The 26,338-nt window shown below is 34.8% G+C and overlaps 1 protein-coding gene across 1 annotated transcript; it reads left to right on the top strand.

Moving 5' to 3' along the window:
- On the top strand, window positions 1-26,096 carry TAF15 (TATA-box binding protein associated factor 15). The gene is made up of 16 exons (XM_016123483.2): window positions 1-138; window positions 6,408-6,447; window positions 7,866-7,914; window positions 7,997-8,081; window positions 8,165-8,267; window positions 10,259-10,452; window positions 11,461-11,581; window positions 17,922-17,956; window positions 18,592-18,624; window positions 19,847-19,956; window positions 20,969-21,098; window positions 22,719-22,811; window positions 23,469-23,550; window positions 23,667-23,755; window positions 23,877-24,465; window positions 25,765-26,096. The coding sequence occupies exons 1-16, from the start codon at window positions 132-134 to the stop codon at window positions 25,802-25,804; spliced, it is 1,800 nt and encodes a 599-aa protein (XP_015978969.1). The 5' UTR covers window positions 1-131; the 3' UTR covers window positions 25,805-26,096.
- Window positions 26,097-26,338: the final 242 nt, after the last annotated feature.

A 26,338-nucleotide genomic window follows, 5' to 3' on the forward strand; every position in this document is an offset into this window, starting at 1 on the left:
GCTGCCGAGGCCCCGCAGTCGGGCTCAGCGCGCCGCGCCGACCTCAGTACATCTTCGGCCGCCGCGCCGCTTGGGTCTCGTATTCCTTGTTCTCGGCGGGCTGTGGGGGCTCCGCGCCGCAGCCGTTAGTCATGTCGGGTAGGTGATACCTTCAGCTAGCAGCGGCAGCGGCGAGAAGGGGCCTGGCGGGGATGGGTCGTCTTCCCGCCCACTGGAGGGCCCCGAGGGAAAGCCTCCGGCTCCGAGGGAGGCTGGGGGGTGGGGGGACGGACGCTGCCGCCGCCATGTTGGACTGGAGGGACGCACGCTCTCAACGCTCTCCGTCTGCAAATCACGGCGGGAGCGCTTCGGCCCCCTGTGTTTTGATCCTGTCCTTGGAACCTGAGGCGACGTGCGGCTCCCGGGGCAGGGTGTGAGTCGGAGGCGGAGGTTGTCTACGCCATCACAAGGGCGGGGTGGGGGGAGCCCGTGATTAGAGCATCAGCCTGAGAGAATCCGTGCTTCTGGTTCTCCGCTTCGCCTCAGATCTTTCAGCGAGGCCTCGGGCCAGTCGTCTCGTCGCCTCGTACCTCAGTTTCCCCATCCATGGAGTGGAGCTGGGCCTTCTGACTCACCCATTCATCAGGTGGAGGCCTTGACACCCTGGGAGCCCTTTCAAAAGGACGTTGCCTTCCACGAAATTCTGCTAATCTTCATTCCCTCTGTCGTAACTACCCAAATTCCATTTGGGGGTGTTTGCATATAATTCAGTTTCCTCTTCACCCTTTGTCATTCAGTTTTTTCTCTCCTGCAAGAGCTTGAAAGAGCTTTTTCTGTTATCGACAGGCACCTGTAGGTACATACGGCGTTTACCTTAAAACATACGAGAGAAAGGCAATCTTCAATAAAGCATTTAAATTGATAGAGGCCCCTCCATTGTGTGGAAGAGGAAAAGGGACATTGGTCTCTAAAGCACAGCCAGTTTAGATCCTGCTAACCCAGAATATAAAGTCTGGAACATGGGTGTTCTCTTGATTTAGTTCTAGCTAACCACACAATGTCCTCTGTTATTGGGTGCATCACTGGCTGCAAAGACTCAGCTATCCACTTAATAGAAACAATGAGAGTTAGTTACCACTTTTCAGGTGGAAAAGCAGAACATTCCCGTAAAGCCATATGGTTGGGATGAAAATGATTTCTGACAGAATCTTTACATTTTTTATAAGGGAGAACGTGTTGGTATTTAAATAAAACCCCCCGTAATCCATTCTTGCAGAAGGATGGAGATGTGTGACCAAAAAGAAAGCAGTAGACTAAAAAGCGACTAAATTACAGGGTATGGACAGGAGAATGATAAACAGTCCTTAGATTAACATTGATGTTAAACCAGAATATCGATTTTGGGGGAGGGGCATTTTTAATCTGTTTCTTTCCATTTGTTTACTCCTCAAACAAATAGTTCTTTACCCCGAAGTAGACATTGGTACATCTTTTACCAGGTGCATAATTTGAAATGAAGTCTGGTAAAGCTCCACAGTAGCATATAGAAGTACACCCTCAGGAGGATGGGTAACCCATCCATGGTTAAAAAGAAAAATTCTCGGATTCTCATGGTGAAATTTATAGCTTTTAGTGGATACAGTGCTCATTAAAACCTTGACCTGTCTTGATTTTAACATAATTGTTGGTATAAAATGATGGCTTAATTTTATAGGACTAGGTAGCTTTTATGGAAAATTAAATTTTAGAGGTATACTGTTTGTAAAATTTGGGATTTTCATTGTGTCAAGTTAGTGTGTGAGCTGGTTTACCTGTTAGTACTGATCTTCAGATTACTTGGACACTAGATGTTTGTCACTTTTAATTTGAGTCTTTTTTTTAACTATCAAAGATTGGCTTTCACCTGTGAAAAGAATGATTTAATAACATCTTTTCTAAATTAAAGGTAGAATCTTTTTAGTGTTATATATTTACATTTTGTAATGTGTATAAAAATAATACTTTTGACTTTGTATAGTAATAGGAGTAATGCTTTTGACTTGTTCTTCAGTGAATGTTTAAGTTAATAAATTTAACAGTAAAGTCCGTTCCCTCAACAGCTAATGGCATTAAGTTAGGTTAAGTCCTTTAAACATTCCAAACTACACTTAGAAATTTATCGTATTGACTCAACCACTCCAGATGCCTGATAGGGCAGACTTATAAAACCTAATAACATATAAACACTTAATATAATCAATAAAATAGTAAATGTTGTCAGACTCTCGGACATTCAAGTACTGTTTACAAATGTGAATTATCTGACTCTTTTCAAATTAAAATTATAAATATAATACCAATTATACATATAAAAATTACAAAGTCTAGATACTTTTCATTTTGGTGATAATGTCAGACCAAGATAACTTGAAAATCCTCTGTATCTACAAACACCTAAAGATGCAATAACTTAGGAAAAAAGGGCAAGCCCCAGCTGCCAGAAACAAAGTAGAAGTTAGAATGGTAGGCACAGAGCTAACTTGGTGGTTGCCCTGGAGAGGAGGATATAGGTCTCATCATTTAGAAACTGGGATTTTATTTCTCAAGTAACTAAAACTAAGGACGGGAGAGCCTCGAGACCATTAGAGCTGGGTAATGGGAATGGAGACACTTACGTAAAACCCGGATGTTTGAAAGACTGTATCTTCTGTGAGAGAATGAACTAGAAAAAACTTTTGTACCAGCCTAAGAGATAACAAGGAAGCCTGGGCTCTAAGTGAAAAAAAAAATATTCAGAATTCATAATTGTCCACTGTACTTCATACAATTGGATGTACATAGGCTAGTTATGGGATCTGAGAACCTTAGGCCAAATAATTAACATAAAAATTGGTTCTAAGTTGGTAATACCTTTGGGGTTCTTAGTAGAAACAAATGAAAAACTTCTCTGGGAGAAATCCATGCCCTAGGTCAACAAGGACTCTTACAGAAAAAACGTGCTTGGGAAAGATGAGTTCACAGTAAATATTGTAGAACTCAAAACATTTCATGAAAATGAGTGACAAGTGGGATTACAACCCCTTACAGATAACCTGAAAGTGAATGTTACATATTTATAATGTTTAAAAACCTAAAAGGAGCCAACTTTCAGAGCAAGACATGAGAAAAGGCTACATAGATTAGGAAAAGAACCAAATATAACTTCTAGAAATATAAAAAGTGGATAAGTTGTATTGCAGATAGAAATAGTGAAGTGGAAGATAGATGTGATATAATTACCCAGAATTCAATTCAGAAGGCTGAAGATAAGAAAAAAGATTAAGAAACATGAAAAATAGATTGAAAAGTCCTGTTATACATCTGAGTTTGAGGAAAAAATGGAAGAGTTAATTGATAATTTTCCAAAATTGATGAAATTTTTTGCATCAACACAGTAGTAGTTGCAAACACGTAAAAGTCAGTTTATACGTACGTATATACACTGATGTGAAACAGTGGATCGAAGTACCAATAACAAACCTACCAGAGGAAAAAGGAAATGATAAGATTGATAGACCTAAAAGTTATAAAAAGCCAGAAAATAGTGAAATGATCCTTGGAATATCCAGGAAAGAGTAACCATTGACCTTGAAATATTTACCCAAATAAAAAGACTAAGACTGTCACTTTCGTGTCTTTGCTGAAATTAAGTTAAACTCAGAAGGGAGGATTAGGATTAAAAAACAATATAGAGGAAGCAAACAGTAAACAAAAAGCAAATACTGACTGGAACACAGGATTAAGGTGATTATATTCAGAGATTTTAAAAATGGAAGCAAAAGGATGGGGAAAATGGAGCAAAATAAGTGAGGGCTGTGATTGGCATTGTTATTAATGTTCTTATATTCTAATGGAGGTTAATCATTTTGAACTTAGTCAAGAATTCATGTTAATGCGAATATAATTATGAATGGTAACATTAAAATAAATTGAATGTATTATTAAACAGCTGGAAAAGGGGTAAAAATCCAATAGAAGGCAGGAACAGTTTCAAAGTAAAAAAAAAAATCCTGGTAATTAGGAAGTTCAATATAGGCAGGTAGAAATAAAATAACAATAGCATATATACAAAATACCAGTTTAAAGACAAAGATTCTCGCATTGGGAAAAAATGATCTCGCTATATGCTGTTCAGAAATGGCATACCTAAAACATAATGTTAAAAGTATAGAGATAGAAAAAGGTTAACCAGGAAAACAACCAAAAGGAAGATAATGTTACCAGTCAGAATAAAGTGGACATTTTGAATGATAGTATTTATGTAATGTTAAAAGGAAATTCAGGAAGATGTAAATCTCTACTTTTATGTGCCTAACATTATAACCAAAATAAAGAAAGCACAACAAAACCTCCTAAAACCAAACCAAATAACTCTTTAATCAAATGGAATTTTTAAAAACATACCTCTCTTTAATTAATACATCATGCAGAGCAAACAGTAAGAAGGTGAATGATGCAACTAACAAGCATCATATAGGTTTAACAGAATTTGTTCATCATTTAGAAAATACACAATTCTTTTTAAGCACATAGGAGACATTGAAGCAAATAAAATATTTAATAAGGGGGAAAAGCATAAGAGCAAATTGTAACATCAGGAGTAATACAGAAAATACCTTTTCTGGCTGCCGTGAAAAATAAGACAAAAACAATCAAAACCTTAAACACATGGAAGAAAATAAAAGTGCTTCTAAATAATTGATGGGTCCAGACACAAGGCTCAAGTGTCAAGTATTCTTTATGACCAGTTATGTGAAACGCTATAAATAATATCTAAATGATATTATTTGATGAATATAAATCATCTGTGCTTTCTCAAGTATTTATACTAAGGATCAGACTTACTGGCAGACTTAGTGGTTAATATGCTTATTTAGCCAGCTAAAGAAGTCAGATTGACAATTTCAGAGGGCTGAAGTGACTCAGTTATAGTTAAGGATGCAATATTTACAGGATTTGAGCCAGGGTCATGTGACCTATGTGTCGTGTATGTCTATAATTTTGTCTGAGGGATAGAAACAGATCTTGGACTCCACATTCATGCCTTCGGATGTAATTTAAAGTTTCCTATGTCCCCAGGGTATCTTAAGTTTTACTCATTTGTTCCACCTGAACCCCCCCAATAATCCTTTACAGTTTTTGATTTGGTCGAAGCTAATTTCCTTCCCTATTTGATAGATAAATCTAATTTCTGTGGTCCGGTTAGAGTCTGCATCCTTTTCATATTTTTCTTATTTGGTGGTTAGCTGTAAATCTAGAGTCATTTTATCACGGTCATGGCATTAATGCACAGTTTTTTCTTTTTCATCTAAAGTAGCCTTATGTCCTTCACATTCAAAGAAGTAGTTTGTGTCAGGATTGCATTCAAAATGCTTATAATTGTGGATTTAAAAAAATTTGTTTAGTCTTGTTGGAGATACTCTCTGCTGCAGAAAAGGGGCTAATTTGATGTCACTCACTTCAAGTCAATGGCAGTGTTTCCAAATTGTAGCTTTATACAAATTAATGAAAAAGTCACTGATTTGATTTTTGGTGAGTTTTCATAACAGTCTAACAACAAATGGTTTTGTTTCAAATTGGGTGAGGTTGGGCCTAATAGTCAGTATTGTGAGACTCAGTCATTTTCTTGCAGTTGAAACTATTTCTTATAATATCACTCTTATTCATCAGTAATAAACTTACTCATTTGACTCTGAATAGTCAGAAAATTTTGATATAACATTTTTGAAGTATTGAGAAAAGCTCATAGTTTAAACTTTTTTCCTGTTTTTTTGATGCATATTATTCAATTCATGCCTGCCTCGTTAGTTTTTATTGCCAAAAAGGAAGCTAGAAGTAGGTTTCGATGAGTCGGTATATCTGTTGGCCAAGACCCTGAAAGGTTGGAAAATTAGGTGGAGTTAAACAACTAACAGTTATTTTTACCAAATCTTCACAGATCTTTTTGTTGTTGGCACAGCCAAAGCAATCCATTACAAGGGAATGGTTTACATGTTGGGCAGGGGAGGATATGCAAGTAAATGCTATCCTAGATATTTATCTTGTCAGTGCATCATCCCCTTTTTGGTCCTGATTAGGTTTAATAGATGTCTTTTTGTATATAAAGATAATATAACTTGAGCTTTTCAGTTTTTATTACTAGGATGGATTTTTGACTGATTGTTTCACATTTGCTCGCTTGGTTCTTGTGACTGTCAGGACATGTTTGTAGTTTTTAAACATGTAGTCACTGTAAACAGTAAATATTTGTACAGATTTCTCCTTGCACAGTATTTTTAACTTGTAGTTTTTCTTTCTGTAGTTCCTTTTTATGACATTTTCTTATTACATTTCATCTGTAAGATCTAAAGTCAGCCTTTGAGGGAAGCATAACGTTAAACCAGATTGAAAATTCTTTTTATGTGTTTTAGATTCTGGAAGTTACGGTCAGTCTGGGGGTGAGCAGCAAAGGTAAAGTATACGTACATTTTAATAATACCATGAAAAAGAACTGAGGAAAAAAAATGAGTTCAGTCAGGCCTCTTTTTAGATTTGGTATCTGGATGTCTTAGAGTTAAATATTAGCTTGTCAAGGGGAAAGAGTTGGCTTTTGTAAATAGGTTCTGTGAAACATTTCTTCCCTTTTTTTTTTTTTTTTTAAAGGCCGTCTGAATCAGTAAATAATCAGATGCCCCCTAGAGATTAAAATAAAATCATAGGCATTCTAAAGATAATTTTCTTTGGGAAAGTTAAAAAAAATTATTAAAAGGATTTAGCAATTTAGCTATAACAGGTTCTAAGAAAAAGCATTTCATTTTTTTATTGTATGTGATATGTTAATATTTTTAGAGGAGAGCAGATATTCTAGAAGCACTATAATAAAAATGTTGAATATTTTTTAAAGAATCCTTATCATGCTAACAATAAAAAGTAGTCTGTTTTATTGTGAATGTTTATATGCAGTAGAGTTCTCTTGCTTACCAGAAATATAGCTTTCAGTTCATACTATAAACGTTTCGCAGCTCAGTGAGATATTCAGAATAGCATCTCAAATATCTTATGTCATCAAGTTTAAGGTTCATGAAGACAAATTTGACATTTTTATTCTTACAGGATAGTACTAACCTCATAGTAGGCAACTTGCAAATGTTTATTTAATGAAATAGATTTTATAAAGTTAAATTCTGTTAGCGCTTGATAGCTCTAAAATGGTAAAAAGATTTTTTTGTAGATGTTTTATTTTTATTTGGCATGTATTCAGAGAATGTGTTTTTGACTTCTTATAGCTTATGTGCTGTAAAATTAAAGAATTCAAATCTGAGGAAGGTAATTTATTTAGTCACTCTATAGCAGGCTATGCTATGACACTGAAAATACAGAATAATTTCATTCCGTGATAGTACTCGGAAGCTATACATGCCTCTAATCACTGAGGTGCAAAGTTGCACTTTTCTACAAAGTTAAAAGGCAGATAGATATAAGGCAAATGAGAGAAATTTATCTATCAAAATATAACTAAATTGATCAAAGCGATTAAAAGGCTATCATTTTTCTGCTTCAGATATTTATTATGGGACTTGCTACTTTGTAGTCATTCCCCATCCCTACCCTCAAAGCATAATCTCTTTGGATTTTCTAGCTCTGGTGAAGTTTTGTTTATTTGTGGGGGATTGTAAAAGCAAAATTTCGGTGTTTGGCATGCGAGAGGTCTGGAGTGACTTCATTTATGTTAACAGTCTTTGATCATCACCTTTCAGTTTAAATTCAGAGACAGGCAGACTAACACTTTCTCAAAAGAAGCTTGTATTTGAGTTGAAAATCGAAAATAAAAATAGGATTCTTTTAAATCCTAGCACATTTCTTTCAAGCAGTACATTTTTCTTTTGCAGTTATTCCTATGGAAATCAAGGCAATCAAGGTTATGGACAAGCACCACAAGTAGGTTAAAATATAAATTGTGTTTTTTATAGTTATTTTTGTCTCAAGTGGGTGATGAAACTTTTATTTACTTAAATTTCAGAGCTATTCTGGCTATGGGCAAACTACTGATTCCTCATATGGACAGAACTATGGCGGCTATTCCAGTTATGGACAAAGCCAATCAGGTTGGACTGGTTTGTTAAATTTGCTACTTTACAAATTTAAAAATCAGAACCTTTATTAAAAGGTATATCCATCCAATCTTTAGGTTATTCACAATCCTACAGTGGTTATGAGAATCAAAAGCAGAGCTCCTATGGCCAGCAATCTTATAATAACCAGGGACAGCAAAACACGGAATCATCAGGAGGGTAAGAAAACAGTAAAAATACTGAGACCGTGTTGGGCAGCGGAAATAACACTGAGTATTAATCAGATTTCACCAACAAACTCCTAGCTTTAAACATTTTTTTTCAGAAAAGTTTTGGAGTATGAATTTTATAGTTTTGTGTTAGGAAGAATGTAGAAATTGTCAGTACTGTTATTTGATACTTATATGTTATTTATAAAATTGTTTGGCTGTAAATGAACACACATGATTTAAATGTTAAAAAAAAATGGACCTCTTTTTATACCTGATATTAAATAAAAACCTGCTTATAAAAGACTTCTCATTGCTTACTTTTATGTCTATTGTGATTTTTAACCATTTTAATGTATTATCTTTCCAGGAACAAAAATGTTAAAAAAAGTTCCAAAACCTACGCACATATTTCACATACCCTAAAATATGTTTTGTTAACATAGGTATGTGAATATTTACCAGCAAGTTTATAGATTGTATAGTTTCTTTAACTTTTAGATTTGAGGAGTCTGTACTTGTTACTAATTTTAATAATAACTATGTGGTGACAGAAAGAAATCTAACTATGGGCGGTGAACATACAGTGCAATATATATATGCCTTACTTTTGAATTGTACACTTGAAACTTACTAGATTTGATTAACCAATGTCACCATAATAAAAATTAATAAAAAAAATAATTTTAATGGCAACTTTTTTAGTGTGCTTTACATTTCATGAAATGCTTTTGCATTTTCTAATTTAATTGATCTTTAACTACCACCGTGAAATAGTGTCAGTAATTATCTCCATTTTACAAAAGTAAAGAGAAGTTAAAATCATATAGCTTGTTGGGTTATACAGCTAAAAAATGAGGCAAACAATAAGGTCACTAGTATTTTCTCTGCAGTGAAGAAAATTATTCTAAGTGAAATTTAATTAAAACTGTTGAAAGATTTGTGAGGTCAAATTATCAGTCTTATAGATATTAGAGTGCTTTGAAAATAGAAAGTGAGTACAAATGTAGAGAGTAACATACAGAAATCATGTTACATTAGAAGGAAGAACTCTTCAAGCCCTGTTGGTTAGTTTTAAATTTAAGGAGAATCCTTTTATAGGGATATATTTTTGGAAGTATGACATAAATGTAGACCAAAGAGAAATGTTAGATTTGGTGTGACAGCCATTTTAAAGTGAGGTATTAGAGTTCTGACTATTGATGTGATGTGATTTGGGTAGGAAGTTGGGGAATATACTGATTGGATCATCTGACACAATAAGATGTGACTATTTAGTTATGAGTTTTTTTTTTAAAAGTAAAAATTAGAACTCAAATCCAATTAAGTGTTCCATCCTGAGAGCTGGTAATTGATAGTCATATTCCTCAGATCATACTTAGAATTTTCTTTTTGAATTGCCAGAGATGATATGAAAGCAAGCTCATTATTTAGTAGTCTGACTTTTCAGATAAAATGGCATCACAAAGCAAATTTCTTTCTCTTACTCAGCAGGCTAAAAAATCTGAGTGATTACTGTTTTCTAAAATTTATTATTGAAGTAATTAGAATGTACTGTTGAATAATTGTAAGAAAATAGTTCCCAAAATACTGAGATATCGTTAAACTTAAGGAGAAAGAGCCTTTAAATGGAACTATTAAAAAGACTCAGTACTTGTGATATCTTTGTTAAAGAATCAGACATATTACTGTACTTTGTGACATCTTTAATTTTTTTTTTTTAAATTCGAGGAGATGTAAAAATCATAGTGATTTTTAGCTTCAGTGATGTTTCAAAGGTGCATGTGGTTTTTTTTCATAATGTATCTATTCAATGAAAGTGAAATTGAAGGTCATTCCATTGGCGAGATTTTGTAGATAAAAGACTAAATGATTTCCATCAGAAAATAATAAATATGGTTCAGGTCTAGCTGGTCAGGCATTTTATATCAGCCTCAGTTGACTTGTTACAGTGAACACAATTCTTTTATAAAATCTCTCAAGTTCTTGATTTCTGTTTAGCCAAGGTGGAAGAGCACCTTCATATGACCAATCAGACTATGGTCAACAAGATTCGTATGACCAACAGTCAGGCTATGATCCACATCAAGGTTCATATGACGAGCAGTCAAATTATGATCAGCAGCATGATTCCTATAATCAAAACCAGCAGTCCTACCATTCACAAAGGGAAAATTACAGCCACCACACACAAGGTAAGATATAATGACCTCTTTTTTTCTTTATTCTGCTTAAAGGATTGCTTGTATATTGAGTTTTGTATAAAAAACCCACATAGGATTTTAATCGTTATAAGAATTTGAGTATGTTCTCTCATGGCCGTCAAAACCAGTTTATTAGATTTCTATTTCTGAACTTCTTAGAGACTCCTGAATAGTCATGTGACTTTTATATGGTTGATTACATAAATTTCCTTTGTTGTCTCAGTCAACTCTGATCATTTGACAAATGTTGCTGCTTCCAGTTCTTTTGGTAGTAGTGGTCTACTTGATTTGGGGAAGTTACGATCCTATGTTAGCTTTCTCTGCCCTCATCTAAGAAGGGCTAGTCATTTTTCTTTGTTTTCCTCTAGCACTTTGTATATACCACTAATATTTAGAAATCTCTTCACGCCATGAAAATGCTTCAAGGGCAAAGGTCACATCTTACTCATTTTTGTACCTTCATTTTCTAGGATAGTGCTTGGTTCAAAGTAAGTGCTCAATAAATATTTGTTCAGTAATTGAACAAATAAATAAATGAGTAAAAGTGGAAGTTCATTCACAGAATATTTTCAGTGAATATATGTTTTAAGTATCTCTTGAGTTTGAAAAACTAGTTATTCCTTGCCTTTGCTTAATTTGCATTTCAGTATTTCCCAGGTGAAGAAAGTAATCACTTTTAAGATTGGGGTTATACTTTTCATCTAATTTATTAGGGTTCTGTACCTGATGCTGTAAATGTCCACATTCTCATCACATCAAATGTTGATAATCCACCTTACCGTTTTGCTGTCTGACTTTAGCAGTGGAATTTAACAAAGAGAATTCTTAAATAAATTTAATTCCAGATGGTTTTATGATAACTTGCCTTTGAGTTCTTGTGTCCATGTGCCATTTCCAAAGGACATGATGTATGACCTAAAGAGCTGTTTAAGATTATGTTATGGGAAGCCTGTGTCAGATATGATAATAATTTATTTATGTACGTATTATGTTTTATAGATGACCGTCGTGATGTGAGTAGGTATGGAGAAGATAATAGAGGATATGGCGGGTCACAGGGAGGAGGTAGAGGGCGTGGGGGATATGACAAGGATGGAAGAGGTCCTATGACAGTATCAAGGTAAGTTTTTAGGTATAGATATCTACATTCTCTCTTTTTCTTTCTTTTTCTTTTTTTTTCCTCTGTGTGTGTTACTTAGCTGGTTTGATTCCAGCATCTAATTTAGATAAGAAGCTTAAAGAGATTATGTTGTAGAGAAGAGGACAGAAATTCAAAATTTATTTTCAGTCTTAAGATGTTACCTAAATTGCTTCAGAATAGTCTTATGTTAGCACTTAGTTTACATGGTATACATTAACCACCAGTGGAGAAAAGTCCTCTACTGTGGTTGTGGTTAAACCACTTAACTATGTTTTACCTGCCAGAGCTCTAGACTATAAACTCTTTTAAAAGATGACTTTGGGAAATCCAAGTGTTTTGTATGTAAAAATAAAAGGTAAGTTAATTGTAGATTAGAGGGCAGAGAGACTTTTCCTTAATCTCGAATCCCCTTGGGAAGAGAAGATATTAGGCAAGAGCAGAGTATAAAAGTAGGGTTGGCAAAGAGAATGATTTTATGAAACCAAACTACTTTGTTCCTCTTTAAGTAAATAATTTAGTGCAGAATCACATACCATTGTGTATTTTGTCTAGACTAAGCTGTGGAAAAGGAATGACTTTTTTAATTCAGCATTTCTTTTCTCCATTGCTAGTATTACCAGGTTTTGGTATCTACTATGGCATATGTTATGAAAGTTGTTTTTAAAATTACTGTTAAATGCATCTGTAAATTGAGCAGTTTGGCTCTAAAAAGAAGAATGAAAAAGTAGTTGACATTTATTGTCCTCAGAAGTCTGCAGATTTTAAATTTTGTGTGTAAAATACACAAGCTTTAAAGATAATTTATGTTCCTTGGGAATTGAAATGGTCAGTGGCCTCTTAACTGACAGCTGTTAATAATATATCACTACCAGTTCACTCTTGCTCCTTAGGGACTGAGTGTCTGTCTTGTGGTAACCCTGAGAAATGCAACCAGTTATGTACAGCACTGTTATTTCTTCAAGTGAGCTAGGAATTTTATCTCACTGATTTGTATTTCTTTATGTTTAGTGTACATTGTTTTTTAATAGAATGACAAAACTAAAGTCTAAACATATTTATAACCTTTTATAAAACTTGACCATTAAGAGCCTTTTGATTGATAGTTAAATTCAGCTTACTAAGGTAAAACAAATATGTGCCTCTTCATTATCAAAAAACAATCTGTCAAAATGTGGCTATAAATGAACAATGTAAAGTGACATGGTATTTATTCTATCTCATAGCCTCCTACCTACCTCAAGTAATCCCAAACAAGATAACCAATAGATATATTTAAATTTCTAGTTACTATGTTTTGGATAATTGGCTGCCTTGGAATGCTATACATTTTATAGTACATTATATGTTTAATTTTTTTTCATAAGGCTGTTATAATTATATCCTGTAGATTATTAAACTATGACAATATCTGAATGGTAGAAGGGAAGTCTTTAAAAATATATTTTTGTCTCTGAGAGATGACTCCTTAGAATCAGAGTGTTGAAAAGACCTCAAATGATCTTCCTGATAAAAGAGGGAAGGTCCATACCTTAACCAACCTGGGAGTCCCATTTTTAAGCACTTTTATAACTGGTAACGTATTTCAGTATAATTTTTGGCCCATACGCTGATTCATGAACTAAGTTTTTGATTTTCATATCTTTTTATTTAGCCTTAGAACCTCTTCAGACAAAATCTTACGTAGGACTCACTATGTATTAAGTCAAAATGATGCTGATCTGATTCAAGTCAGGGTAGGATTGGAGGAGGGGTTTTGTGCAGTTGCTATCTACCTGGCTTCCCCCCACGCCAATAAATGGGATGTTCATGAAAGGGCTTTCTTAGAACTCTATATGGATTATGGTGATTACTCTCTATATTGGGTCGGCAGACTTTTTATGTGAAAGGCCACATAGTAAGTAATTTAGGCTTTGCAGGCTATGCCGTTTCTGTTGCAGCTCCTCAACTCTGGCCTTGTAGCATCAAAGCATCTATAGACAGTATATAAATGAATAAACATGGTTGTGTTCTGATAAAACTTCATTTATGGATAACCGAAATTCGAAGTTCATATCATTTTCATGTGTCACAATATCTCGCTCAAGATGTGCTTTTAGCTTATTTATGGGGTAAAGTATTTTGAATTTAAATAAAAATGCCCAGTTTTAGGATCTTTTTCACTTGTGGTTTTACATTTAAGTACCAGAAATACCCAGACCTTTTTTGTTAGTCTTCATCAATACTTGCATTTGTGTTTTTATTCATCTTTCTTAAAAAATAGCAAGGTTGCAAATTCGATCCTTTTGGGTTAGCATTAATTGGGTTTATATTTGAAGAGGACGGGGCATAGTTTGTGGGTGAGGGTGGAATGTGTGGATGGGACATTCTTAGATGAGGTTGTATGGGTGCTTGGCTAGAGGAAGAAAAAGGAAGCTGTCAGTTTTCCAAATATGGAAGAGAAATGAAGGTTGTAGGGACAGTAGGAAATAATGTTTTTTGAAAAAGCAGTTGCAGCAAAAAAGATTGAATTTCTAAGTGTCATTTAAAATTGGTCACTGACCTCTTAATGGACTAGAAACTTAAGCCCATAAATTCTGTTCTTAAATTCAGCATTGTGATGAATGCATTGGAAAATTGCCAGAACTTTATTCATAACTGTTTTTCATTTGGTATGTCAGTCAAGTTCAATAGCTGTTTCAGGTTTTAATATCTCAAGCCTAAAACAAAGTTATTTTGAAATTTGAATGTCTTTATAAGAGTTTTTGATTAGCTCTCTTAAAAATGTGTGTGTGTTCTGGTAATAGTCTAGAACAGTGCTGCCTAATAGAAAAAACAAACAGGTGAAATTAATTTTAATAATGTATTTAGTTTATCTAAAATATTGTGAAATCAGTATAAAATTATCTAGTGTACATTCTTTATTTCATACTAAAACTTTGGAAATCCATTTCATGTTTTACATTTAGAGTACATCTCAATTTATTATCCAATGGTCAGCAGCCACATGTGGCTATATTGGATGGTACAGCTCTAGAATGATAGATTCCTGGCCTCCTGAAATGTTGGTAAATGCTGACTCCAGAAAGCCTTTTTACCACACCTATAAGACATGGGAGAAGGTGAAACATAAATGCAGCTAATATTGAGAATGGTATTTAAATCCATTGAGTCATTTATCTTTGCAATTAATGACGGTCTTCATACCCCCAAAATGGTATTCTGGATTTACTAGTATGAAAACTCAAGCACAGCACAGGGTTTTTAAAAAAACTATTTCAATTTTTTAACCAGGTCCCTTTTTCTCTTAAGATGCTGGATTTTTTTGAGAATGAAGATTCCTGCATTGTCCTTTTGTTTTTTGGCAGTTTTAGTACTTGAATAGATATATTTAGATTTTTAAAATTAAAGATTGGGAATAAAGATTCTGTCAAAGAACTTTCTTGATAAGCACCTGACATTTGACTGTCTTTTTCTCTTTAATATGTTATGTTGTAGCAGTGCAAAATCCCTCAGAATCCACCTTACTGTAGGCTGCTCATTGTGCTTTTGAACTTGGGGCACCCATTTTTGTAGTTGAGTCAAAAATTCAGTTGGTTTTCTTATGCAGAGGGCACTCAGCTTTAAATTTTGAGTGTGCTTATATTATGTCTCTACTCTAGTAAATACTTTTACTACTTCACTTTAAAATGTTCTTCAGGAATTCTTTGTGTGTACAAATTTGCTTCCTTTTCTTAGAGAAAAATTTGTTGTGGCAACGCCTTGACTCAGATGTTCACATACATTCATGTCTTAATTTACTAGTGAGGACTTAACTTAGTATATGGAAAAGGAACTTGTAACTTGATATGCAGTTTTGAAAGAAATATTCTTAATTGTAGGCCCATCTTCTGTTAACCATTTAATAGTACTACTTAAAGTGTATTTATTATATTTAATATAATAAATTTCCTAATAAGGGATTATACTATAACTAATTAATAGGGAATTTCTTAATAAGGAAAAAAAATAATCGAAACATTTGAATTTGGATGAATGCTTCGCATAGAATTATAGATCATTTAGACTAGTGCTTCTCAAACTTTAATGTACATAGGAGTTCCTTAAGGATCTTATTAAAATGCAGATTCTGATTTAGTAGGTCTGGGATGAAACCCAAGGTCTTGTTTTTCTTAGATGATCCCAGGCTCTGCTTATGCTGCCATTCTATGGATGGCCCTTTGAGTAGAACCTTATTTTGTAGAGAAGAGGAATCTCATGCCTAGGGAGGATTAATGACTAGTTCAAATTTTTAAGATTGATTAGTAATAGTCTCTTAGTTTGAAGACTAGCACTTTTTGTGAATGTACTACGTCGTTTCTATATTTATGCCTATTGTGTTGAAATCTTCAGCTCCTGTATTTTCAAAGGAAATGCTCAATAAAGATGACTTAAGTTAAAATGTCATTATATAGAAGAATAGGAAATTATAAGCCTATTCAAATGTCATTGTTTCAAATCCCTTTTATTTTGCAGTGGGTATGTCCTTTTTAAAAAATTGTTTGAAGTTATATTGCTGGCCAGAATAGAAATTGTAGGAAGTAAGCCGATGTATGAAATGGAATATTTTTTCTTCCTTGTGGCCAGATAAACAGTTTATTGCTTGGTTAAGATGACAGCAAAATAATTAAAAGGTATCTTTGCCAACACTTGTGAAAATTTCCTATTTAAAAATCTAGTTTATTTTGGAGACTTTAACCTCCCGATGTAGGAATGTGGACTAAATATTTTCATTAGTTCTTTTCTCATCATTTTTTTGCAATTCTAATGATCATCTTGAAAGAAACTTGAGATATCGTGCTTCCTAATAAGATTTTTAGCAGTTTAATCTTAAGAACTTTGAGAAGGGCTTCCCCATCTTTTTAAAGATTTAAGCAGTGATATACAGATCATTCAGAAGTGTAGGTAGAGCTTGGATACTGTGATGAAAGACGTCTTAGAGAATCAATAGGAAACTATATATGAAGGACCTGAGCTTCATATTATCTACATAGCCTTGAAATAGCCTTGAAATAGCCTTATTCTCCTCTTTAGGTTTTCTGAAAATTAAATAGACTGAAAGCAAATTAGAATGCATGTGTCCATATCTAAACTGGTTGTGATGGGAGTTTTTTGTTTTTGTTTTTGTTTTTTTTTTTTAACATCAAGATAGTAGAATAAACTTATTATAAAGAAAGACTATTTTCTCATTTAGCCAGAGTGGTTTTTCTCAGGATGGCTCAGAAAAGCCATCTAGAGGGCATGGTTATCACTAAAGGAGAGGCTTTTAAGCAGTGAAGAGACATTAGTATATTGGATTATTTTCTTGGTTTATAGAAGATTAGTAGTAGTAGATGAGATATCATCTGAAAACTGGGTGTTTTTATTTCTAGGTCAGCATATGAATCTTAGAGGATTACTTCATTCCAGAGAAACAAGCTTATAACATATGGGGATTTAAAGAGTTTCTCGATAAGAGAGATCTTAGATTTCTTATATAAAAGAACTCTTGAGCTATCTGACAGTGGAATTTAGTCAAATAAAGTAATTTTCTTGTGTGAAATGGCAATATTTTGGATTATGTGTATTCTGTGTCTGATATGGACTACTGATTGGTGTATAGAACATTTGGCAACATGAACCTCAGCTCTGATGTGAAGAGATCTAGTAAATTTTAGTGGGTATGAAGTAGGAGGGCAATTTTTAAGTCTTTATTTATTTATTTACTTTTTTAGTGCTCCTTTTGTCAGTTTTCAGAATGATATGAGATTTTAAGACTGCTTCATTCAGGCTTGCTTTCATGTATATTTGTGCCTCACTTTTTTTTCATCATCTCATAAAACCCACTCTTTGGTATCACAGTAGAACATAGTATCTAAGTTTTTACTTCTCCTGTTCTGCTATCAAAATCTTAACTTTGCTTTATATTGTTCTTCCATTCTTTTTTCTTTTTTCATAGTTTAAAAAATACTTCCCTTGAAAGAGTGTTTTCTCTAGTTTAGCATTCTTCATTCTGTGCCACCGCTTTAAGTTATGATTTGAATAGTATCCTTTTGGCTTGGGGTTGGGAAGATTTTAAATAAAGAGTATAATAGATATGTTCTGTAATACATTTGAAAAGGCATCCTTGTGGAATTAGATCCTGGGGAAAACACTTACGTAAAAACAACATTTTGAAGTCTATGAAATGGAATTTACTGGAAAGTTAGAGGTGCTACTGTTTTCCTAGGTGCTCTACTTGTGACAGTTAAGTGTAGATTGAGCCCAGGGCTCAGCACATTAGAGACTTAAGGAAGAAATCATTTCTTCAATTTTTCCTCTGCAGTGGTGGTGACCGCGGTGGCTTCAAAAATTTTGGTGGTAAGTGCTGAGTATCCCAAAATGTTTCAGTGGAAATGCTGTATAAATCTAAAAGCCACCAATATCCCGCAGATGCAGTCTAAGCCCTTTCTTACTGTGTTGAGGCTGGTGTGTGTTGTGTGCTTTAAAAAGAAATTATATATATATATATACACACATGTATATATATCAAAGAAAACATTAAAAAGTCACAGTTGATTTCAGATAGTCCAGTGGATTTCTACACAGTGAATTTGCATGAAAGAGTCTGGTGACCAATGAATGAGACCGTCACTGGGTTTTGACAGTACTTTTTTTTTTTTTTTTATAAAGGTAGCTGACATGGTGTTTTAAGAATTACTAGGGTTTTCCAATCAGCCTTCACAACCAGAGCTTAACAAAAGTGATATTAGCATAATGCCAAAGTGGCAGGTACTGTTTGGGACACATTTAAGGAAATATTGACTTTCATCTTGATTTTTTAAACTTTTAATAAAACTTACTTTATATATTTAATTTGTAAATCTGTGATGGTTGACTTTCAAGGATTTTGGAAGTATTGATTTTTTCATGCCTTGGTTATTACTATTTTTTAAAATGATTTCCAGTGAGTTGCCTTAAATAGCTTTTTTTTCCCTTTTTTTCCCCCCCCTTAGGTCATAGGGATTATGGACCCAGACCAGATGCTGGTAAGGTTTATGGCAGTTTGTAACTTTGCCTTTAAGAGAATGTTAGTTTTCCATTTTTCTCAAGGGAAAAGTGTGTGTGTTTGGAAGATTTAGTACAGAAGGAAGATTTAATTTGATTGTGCCGCCAGAACCGGGGAGCTTTACTTCTAAAGACATATACCAGAAAGAAAAATTCAGGGAGATTGATTGGAAAGTTCGCTGGGAAAAATTGCTGTTTGTGCTTCCCCATGCTCTACTTTTTTCTTTTGTGAAGAAATACTTGGTTGTCTACTGCTAATTAGTATTATTTAATTACTGCAAGTCATACTTGAGACAATTGGTATCATTGGGGAATTAGAAGTAGAGAAGCTGTGTTTAAGAAAATATTACATTAGATTGGTAGTCTCCTTAGGGGGCCTAAGAAATCTGCATTCATACATAAGAGAATTGTGTGACTCTGGGCAGAGGTCACTAATTTCATGTGGTTTTTTATTTTTAAATGAAATTCAAGGCTAAATGGAGCCTTTTGAAAGTTGTGAGTTAGAGATTAAAAATCTATTTGAGCCAAAAAATTTTAATACATATTGAAATCAGAACTTTTGTTTTTATTAAGATGCCAAAGTATTCTATATGGATGGCAATTTCTGAATTATCCCTTGATGGACTGAATTTTTGTACATCTTTCTTACTTTGTTGTACTAATCCAAAAGTGTGCGTGTAAGGTAAGGTGTGTGTCAAGGTGCCCCTACCCTCTGGTATATACAAAGCTTGTTGCAATGAATGGGAAACCAACAGTTCTGCTTGGCTTGCTTGGAAGTCCAAAGTGTCAAATTTGGGGACATTTCTTCTTGAGAGCCTTTAAAGTATAGATTAGCTGTAAAGAATTAAAGCTCTCCAAAGAAAGGAGTGCTAATTTATAAACTAACTTTCTTCTCTTCATGAGCTTTAGTCCTGTATCTGAATTTAAAGAGTGACATTTGTAAGATATCCCTTAATTGGCTTTGTGTATTTCACATAGTGTGGACTTGATCCACTTTACCTTAAGTTTATTTGTTAAGAATTGACCAAATAACTATTGTGACCACTTTGCATGTTTATATAAGATTTTTCTTTTATTGGTCCTTTTTCCTTTTGGTCATAGAAACAGTTGTATATTGGAAAGTAAATTATTGTTCTTGATTACTAAGCAGGATGTAGTAAAACTAAAGAATATATAAATTAACCATATTTTTTTTCCTCTTAGATTCAGAATCTGATAATTCAGATAACAACACAATCTTTGTGCAAGGACTTGGGGAGGGTGTGTCTACAGATCAAGTTGGGGAGTTCTTTAAACAGATAGGAATTATCAAGGTGAGTGAAAAGTATGGCTTATGTTGAAACCTCATAATTATCAACATATTCTGGGTAGGATACAGGGATTACATAATAAGTCTACACAATAAGGCTTGTCTCTTAAAATTCCCTAGTGCATATGCTTATCCATGTCTGTAGGCCTTTCTTAAATTTGCTAAATACATGAAGATTTTATTTCTTGCTTGTGTTTACCTTTATACAGCCTTGTGTAGCTTTAGCTTTCAATCTTTGGGCTCTAAAAGTAGTCTCTGTCCAGCTTCTAAAAAATTGTGAGAATCAAATAAGATCGTGACATTTTATAGGTTGCAGTATATATAAACTCAAGTTGTTAGTAACAGCTTTTTATTTTGGTATTTCACGTCTGTGATACATATTAGCTTAATATGGAATGTTTTATAACTTTATTGTTTACTTAAGTGATATGTGCACTGTTTCATGCAAATATTTTTCATCTCTTCAGCTAGGAAGCAGCATTTAGAACAATGTTAATAGACTGTAGCATTTTCCTGAAATCAGCAATTTTTCTGTTTTTGGTGTCTGTGAATTACTCATTTTCCCCGTCTTTGGGGATTTAAATTTTCTTAAGGGATTAATTATGCATGAAATATGTAAAGTATTTACAATGCTGATTAAGCAAAAATTCTCCTTTGTCTTCTGCTCCTCTTGCAGCCAAATTTAGTGTATTTTCCTTAATGGTAATTTATCGATTTGCTTAGTGAACATTCTTCCTGGCCTTTTTTGTTTGTTTTACAAGGTATATATTTACATGAAGTTTAAAGAAATTAAACATAGATAAAAAAGTATACATGTATCATTTTTTATAGCTTGGTTTTCATTTAATGTGTCTTAGAATTTTCTTTTTCAGAGCCTATAGATAACTTTATTTGTATGTTGTATATTAGGTGCACAGTATTTTGTAATATGGATGTGTGAATTCCTTTAAAAAAATAAATCATGGTTCCTGATTACTTTTTTTTTACATGCTAACACCATTTTGTTTATTCCTCAGACAAACAAGAAGACTGGAAAACCAATGATAAATTTGTACACAGACAAGGACACGGGGAAGCCAAAAGGGGAGGCAACAGTGTCGTTTGATGACCCTCCTTCAGCTAAGGCAGCCATTGACTGGTTTGATGGTATACCCCTCTCATATAGTTGGAGCATTCAATTTGGTTAAATGTTTTCTAGTTTTGAAGTCAAAATGTTTTTCGACAGTGATTATTTTCATGTTTACTTGTAGATAATTAAGAATACAGGCCAAAGTTTTTATATACCTTTATAAATGAGATGAACTCTCTCCTCGTTAGTCTAGAATATTTCCTTATATCATGCCTTGTGCTTGAGGCCACCCTGACAATAGATGTAGAGGATTGGCCTGCTTGACCTTATATTCTTTTTAAATTTAGGTTAATTTTCAGATGCAAAGTTAATACATACTCAGAAGAAATAATAAGACTTTTTTCCCCTGAAAATAAGAAATTATGGGAAAGCAGAAGTAAAGCAACCATAGTCTTTTACTCAGAGATAACCACTGATAATACTTTTTACTACCTTTCCTTCCAGCTTTTTAACATGTAGTTTATCATACTCCAAATGTAGTTTTGTTTCATGTACTTTTCACTTAACATTTTAACATAGTCATTTCTCCATGTTATTATAAATGCATTTGTCTTGTAAAACATAATTGTACTTTTTCTTCAGAGATGAGATTGTGATACCTTATGTGTTCTTACATTCATGTTCTTTATATTTTTGCACTAATCCATGAGGTGCCATCATTTTGTTCTTGAAGGCTAGGTCCATTCTTCCTCAATTTTCTCTTTTTTTAAAAATATAGTTTCAGTGAATCATAAGGCATTTTTTTTTTTGCTTATGGTATATTTAAAAATTTTCGTGCCATTTGCCCACAGGGCATATGGCCTTTTAAACTTTTAACTCCATAGTCAGATCTTACCAGATCTTTGTACAGCTTTTAAAATACTTATCCATGAATTGCTTTCTATGTCAAAGTGTATGTCATACCACTTGACATTATGGAAAGTCACCAGCCATAATAGTTAGGGCTTTGATCAGGACGTCAAGACTCCTGTATTTATAACCATTTTTTGACTCCTTGGGGACCTTTTTATTATATATAAGTTCTCTTATTTAGTATTAAATAAAAAGGATAATTTCTTTCTCTAAGGTTCTAGGGCAGCAGATTTTGTGTATGTGTGCATATATGTAAGCACATATGCACACATTATTTTTAAAGATACTACTTGCGTGTGGTAAAAAAATTTCAAATGGTACCTGGAATATATAATAAAAAAACGAGCTTTCTTTTTACCTTTGACACCCACTGATTTTGTTTTCCCTACTGAGGTTTAAGAACAATAGACGGTGTATATGCAAGCATATATAGGTAAACATGTACACCCATGTTAGCATGCATGCATATACATTTATTTCTTTTAAAAAACAAACAGCAAACTACACACATTCTGCATTTGACTTTTTTTTATGTAAAAATATTAGATGTAGGATTTTTTTACTTAGTAAGAAATGATTTGTCCAGTGATAGATCTACTCTGTCCAGTAGTTGATGTCACTTTTTAACCCTAATAACTCTTTGAGAACACTAGTATGTTTGAATTTCTGTGAGAACATGTCATTTAGTCCTCTGAAATTAAAAATATCTAAGATAGTTTAATGTTTTTGTTGAGAAGTGCAGATGTGGAATAGCATTTCTTAAAAACCATTTTCTTGTTTCTTAGGGAAGGAATTCCATGGCAACATCATTAAAGTGTCCTTTGCCACCAGAAGACCTGAATTTATGAGAGGAGGTGGAAGTGGAGGTGGGCGGCGAGGTAAGAACCTTGTTGCTCACTGGCTTGGATATTGTACAAAGGGTTTGAATTTGAGTCCATGTTCTGTCCTTATTATGTGAACTTGCTACTACCTCTTTTTCTCTCAAGGTCTTTCTCCTTCTACATTAAAGTGAGCGTAGCTACCAAATAGGAGATTAGGTAAATAAGGTGTCATAATAACCTAAGAGAGTAGTGGGAGATGGTTCTAGAAATCCCTTTGGAAAGCTGTATAGCAGTTTGTTATTCACCTGCAAATCAGGGAACAGTTATCTAAATGACCTAATTAGATACTTAATCTGTTTATAAGTTCCCTGATAACAATTATTGCCAGCTCGATCATTTCTATGGGGTCTAATTCTTAAATTGGGAATATGTCTTTTCATGTAACCTTTATCACTGAGATTCTCAGACTGAAGGTATTACAGAAAAGTTTTTTAGTGCACTATTTTGCATTGTAATGTATGTCTGGGGTTCTTTTCCCACATTTCTTACACTTAATAAGTAAAGCCCCAAATCAAAATCACAGAGGTCTACCATAATGTCTTGATTTGGGGGCTGCCCAGTTATTGGTGGGTACTTGCCCTTAGTTCTTTGGTGCTTTTTCTCTGCTTTGTTAGTGTCTGAGGCTGATTTTTCCCCTCCTCCCTTATGCCCTAGGCCGTGGAGGATATAGAGGCCGTGGAGGCTTTCAGGGAAGAGGTGGAGACCCCAAAAGTGGGGACTGGGTGTGCCCTAATCCGTAAGTATCCTAGTTACTTTGGTGGAAGTAGGAGTTGGAATTGAAGTTTGAAGGTGCAAGTGTGGGTTCTGAATCCGTTGGAAACTATTGAAGAACATTTTCTTTTTCTTTCTTAGGTCATGTGGAAATATGAACTTTGCTCGAAGGAATTCCTGCAATCAGTGCAATGAGCCCAGACCAGAGGATTCTCGTCCTTCAGGAGGAGGTAGGTCAGCCCTTTGGGTCAGCCTTTAAATAGCATCAGCATGGTATTTATCTTCTGACTAGCATTAAGGAAGCTTTACATTTTTTTGCTGGCTTCATTGGTTTGCATTTCTACCTTGCAGATTTCCGGGGAAGAGGCTACGGTGGAGAGAGGGGCTACAGAGGTCGTGGGGGCAGAGGTGGAGACCGAGGCGGCTACGGTGGAGACAGAAGTGGGGGTGGCTATGGTGGAGACAGAAGTGGGGGTGGTGGCTATGGAGGAGATAGAAGTGGGGGTGGCTATGGTGGAGACAGAAGTGGAGGTGGTTATGGTGGGGACAGAGGAGGTGGCTATGGTGGGGATCGAGGAGGTGGCTATGGAGGAGACCGAGGTGGCGGCTATGGAGGAGACCGAGGTGGCGGCTATGGAGGAGACCGAGGAGGCTATGGTGGGGACCGAGGAGGCTATGGTGGAGACCGAGGAGGCTATGGTGGAGACCGAGGAGGCTATGGAGGAGACCGAGGAGGCTATGGAGGAGACCGAGGAGGTTATGGAGGAGACCGAAGTGGGGGGGGCTATGGGGGAGACCGTGGTGGTGGTGGTGGCGGCTATGGTGGAGACCGAAGTGGAGGCTACGGAGGAGATAGGAGTGGAGGCGGCTATGGAGGAGACAGGAGTGGAGGCGGCTATGGAGGAGACCGAGGTGGCTATGGAGGCAAAATGGGAGGAAGGTGAGTATTAGAATGTAATTTTTACCTCACTCCTCTTAGATTTTAGGGTCTGAGCCCTTTATGTCACATTTTATTATTGTCTAGATTTTTGGAACTTGAATTTCCCATTGGCAATTCTGTCGATTAGAGTGGAGAAGATCCAGTTAGTTCCCGGCTTAGCAATTTCTAAAATTTTGTTTTGGATTATTCATAAATTTTTATATTTGTATGAGTGTGTGTATATTTCTAGTCTTCCTTATAGTTAAAGATAATTGAAACTAAGAGGTAATTTGAAACTGTAAATCAAGGGTTCTCAATCGCTAAGTGATGGGGGAGAATATACCTTTCATAAGGGGTATGCTTTTTCACATCACCTGTGCTCCTCTGCAGTTGTTTTTCTGGAGATTTTGATAATACTTTTTTCAGATGAAAATCACTGATGATACTAATGGGAGTGTGTTGTGCACCTGGATAATGTAGAGGCAGAAAAATAACTGAATAACCAGTGATATTAAATAAATTCAATTATTACACTAAGCATGTGTATGCTAGAGGTAGTACAGAATAGTGAGAATTAGTATAGCATGTGGTTAAAAGCACAGAGTTTGGAGACAGACTGTCTTGAGTTCAGATCTTGGCTCCATAGCTTGCTTAGTTGTGTGACCTTAGGCAAGTTACTTAACCCTTTGGAGCATCAGTACTCTCATCTATACAATGGGGCTAATAACACTGGCTTCATGGAATTTTATAACAGTTGCTAGCCTATAGTAAGCACTGTGTAATTGTTAGCTGTTAGTAATTTATCATCTATTGACACTTCTTACCATGTGGCAAATCCTGTGAAAGTGTCTTTATATTTTTTAGTTCTAGTCCTTTTGTCAACTCTATGAAGTAAATGTACCTTACTATTTTCTAATGACAGAGTAGAAACGTTGAGTAACTTTCCAAGGTCACACAGTAAGTGGCAGATCCAGAATTCTTAACAAAACTGTTTGCTTGCTTATTCCACTATGCTACTCTTCTGTTTAGAGTGCTGGAATTAGCACATTCTCTGACCCCCTGAAATGCCACAGTGGTTTGGAGTTCTTATTCTAGGTGGAAAATTTTTGAGAGAGTGATAGCAAAGCTTCTAGGAACTTCATGGGTCCTAGAGCTGATAAATTAGATACTCATTAAGCACCTTCTAGGAGAGAAATTAGGCATGGTGTGTCATCCTTACAGAAATTGAACTGATACCAGTCACTTGTATCCTGAAGTGTTTAATGCTCCTCTTTGGTACAAAATTAGAATTTAGTCTGGCTCTTTATTTTTCATTCCTAGAAACGACTACAGAAATGATCAGCGCAACCGACCGTACTGATGACTGTTTTGAATGTTCCTTTGTCTCTGACATGATCCATAGTGAAATTGCCAGAGTTTTGCCTGCTGCTTTCCTCGTGGCCTCTTCTTGGGTAGTGAAATTAAGTGACATTTGGAATTTTATTTGGGTGGGAGGGTTGGTACATTTTTTTCTTTTAGAAATGTCCGTTGAAATTTCCCCCTTTAGTTTCCAAATCTCTCCTTCCCAATCCTTGAAGCTAAGTGCGTTGTAAAATATTGCCAAAATGGAAAGTGTTTTGTAATACTGCAATAAAGGCTGCTTGTTTTGTGGACTTTTGTACATTAGTGCATTGTTCCATCACACTTAGAATTCAGTTACTGCAGATTCTAACCCTAAAGAATTAGATTTAAGAATTTTATTTACATCATTAAATTAAAATGTGAATTTCCACAATATTTACTGAGTTTCTACTCTGTTTGGAATAGTAGTGTTTAAGAATAACTGCACGTCAGAATCACCTGAGAAAGTTGTCAGTTAAAGGTTCCTGGGCCTCATCTCAGGTTTGTTGGATCA

This window comes from Rousettus aegyptiacus, unplaced genomic scaffold, assembly GCF_014176215.1.
Source record: "Rousettus aegyptiacus isolate mRouAeg1 unplaced genomic scaffold, mRouAeg1.p scaffold_m13_p_6, whole genome shotgun sequence".
Lineage (NCBI taxonomy): Eukaryota > Metazoa > Chordata > Mammalia > Chiroptera > Pteropodidae > Rousettus > Rousettus aegyptiacus.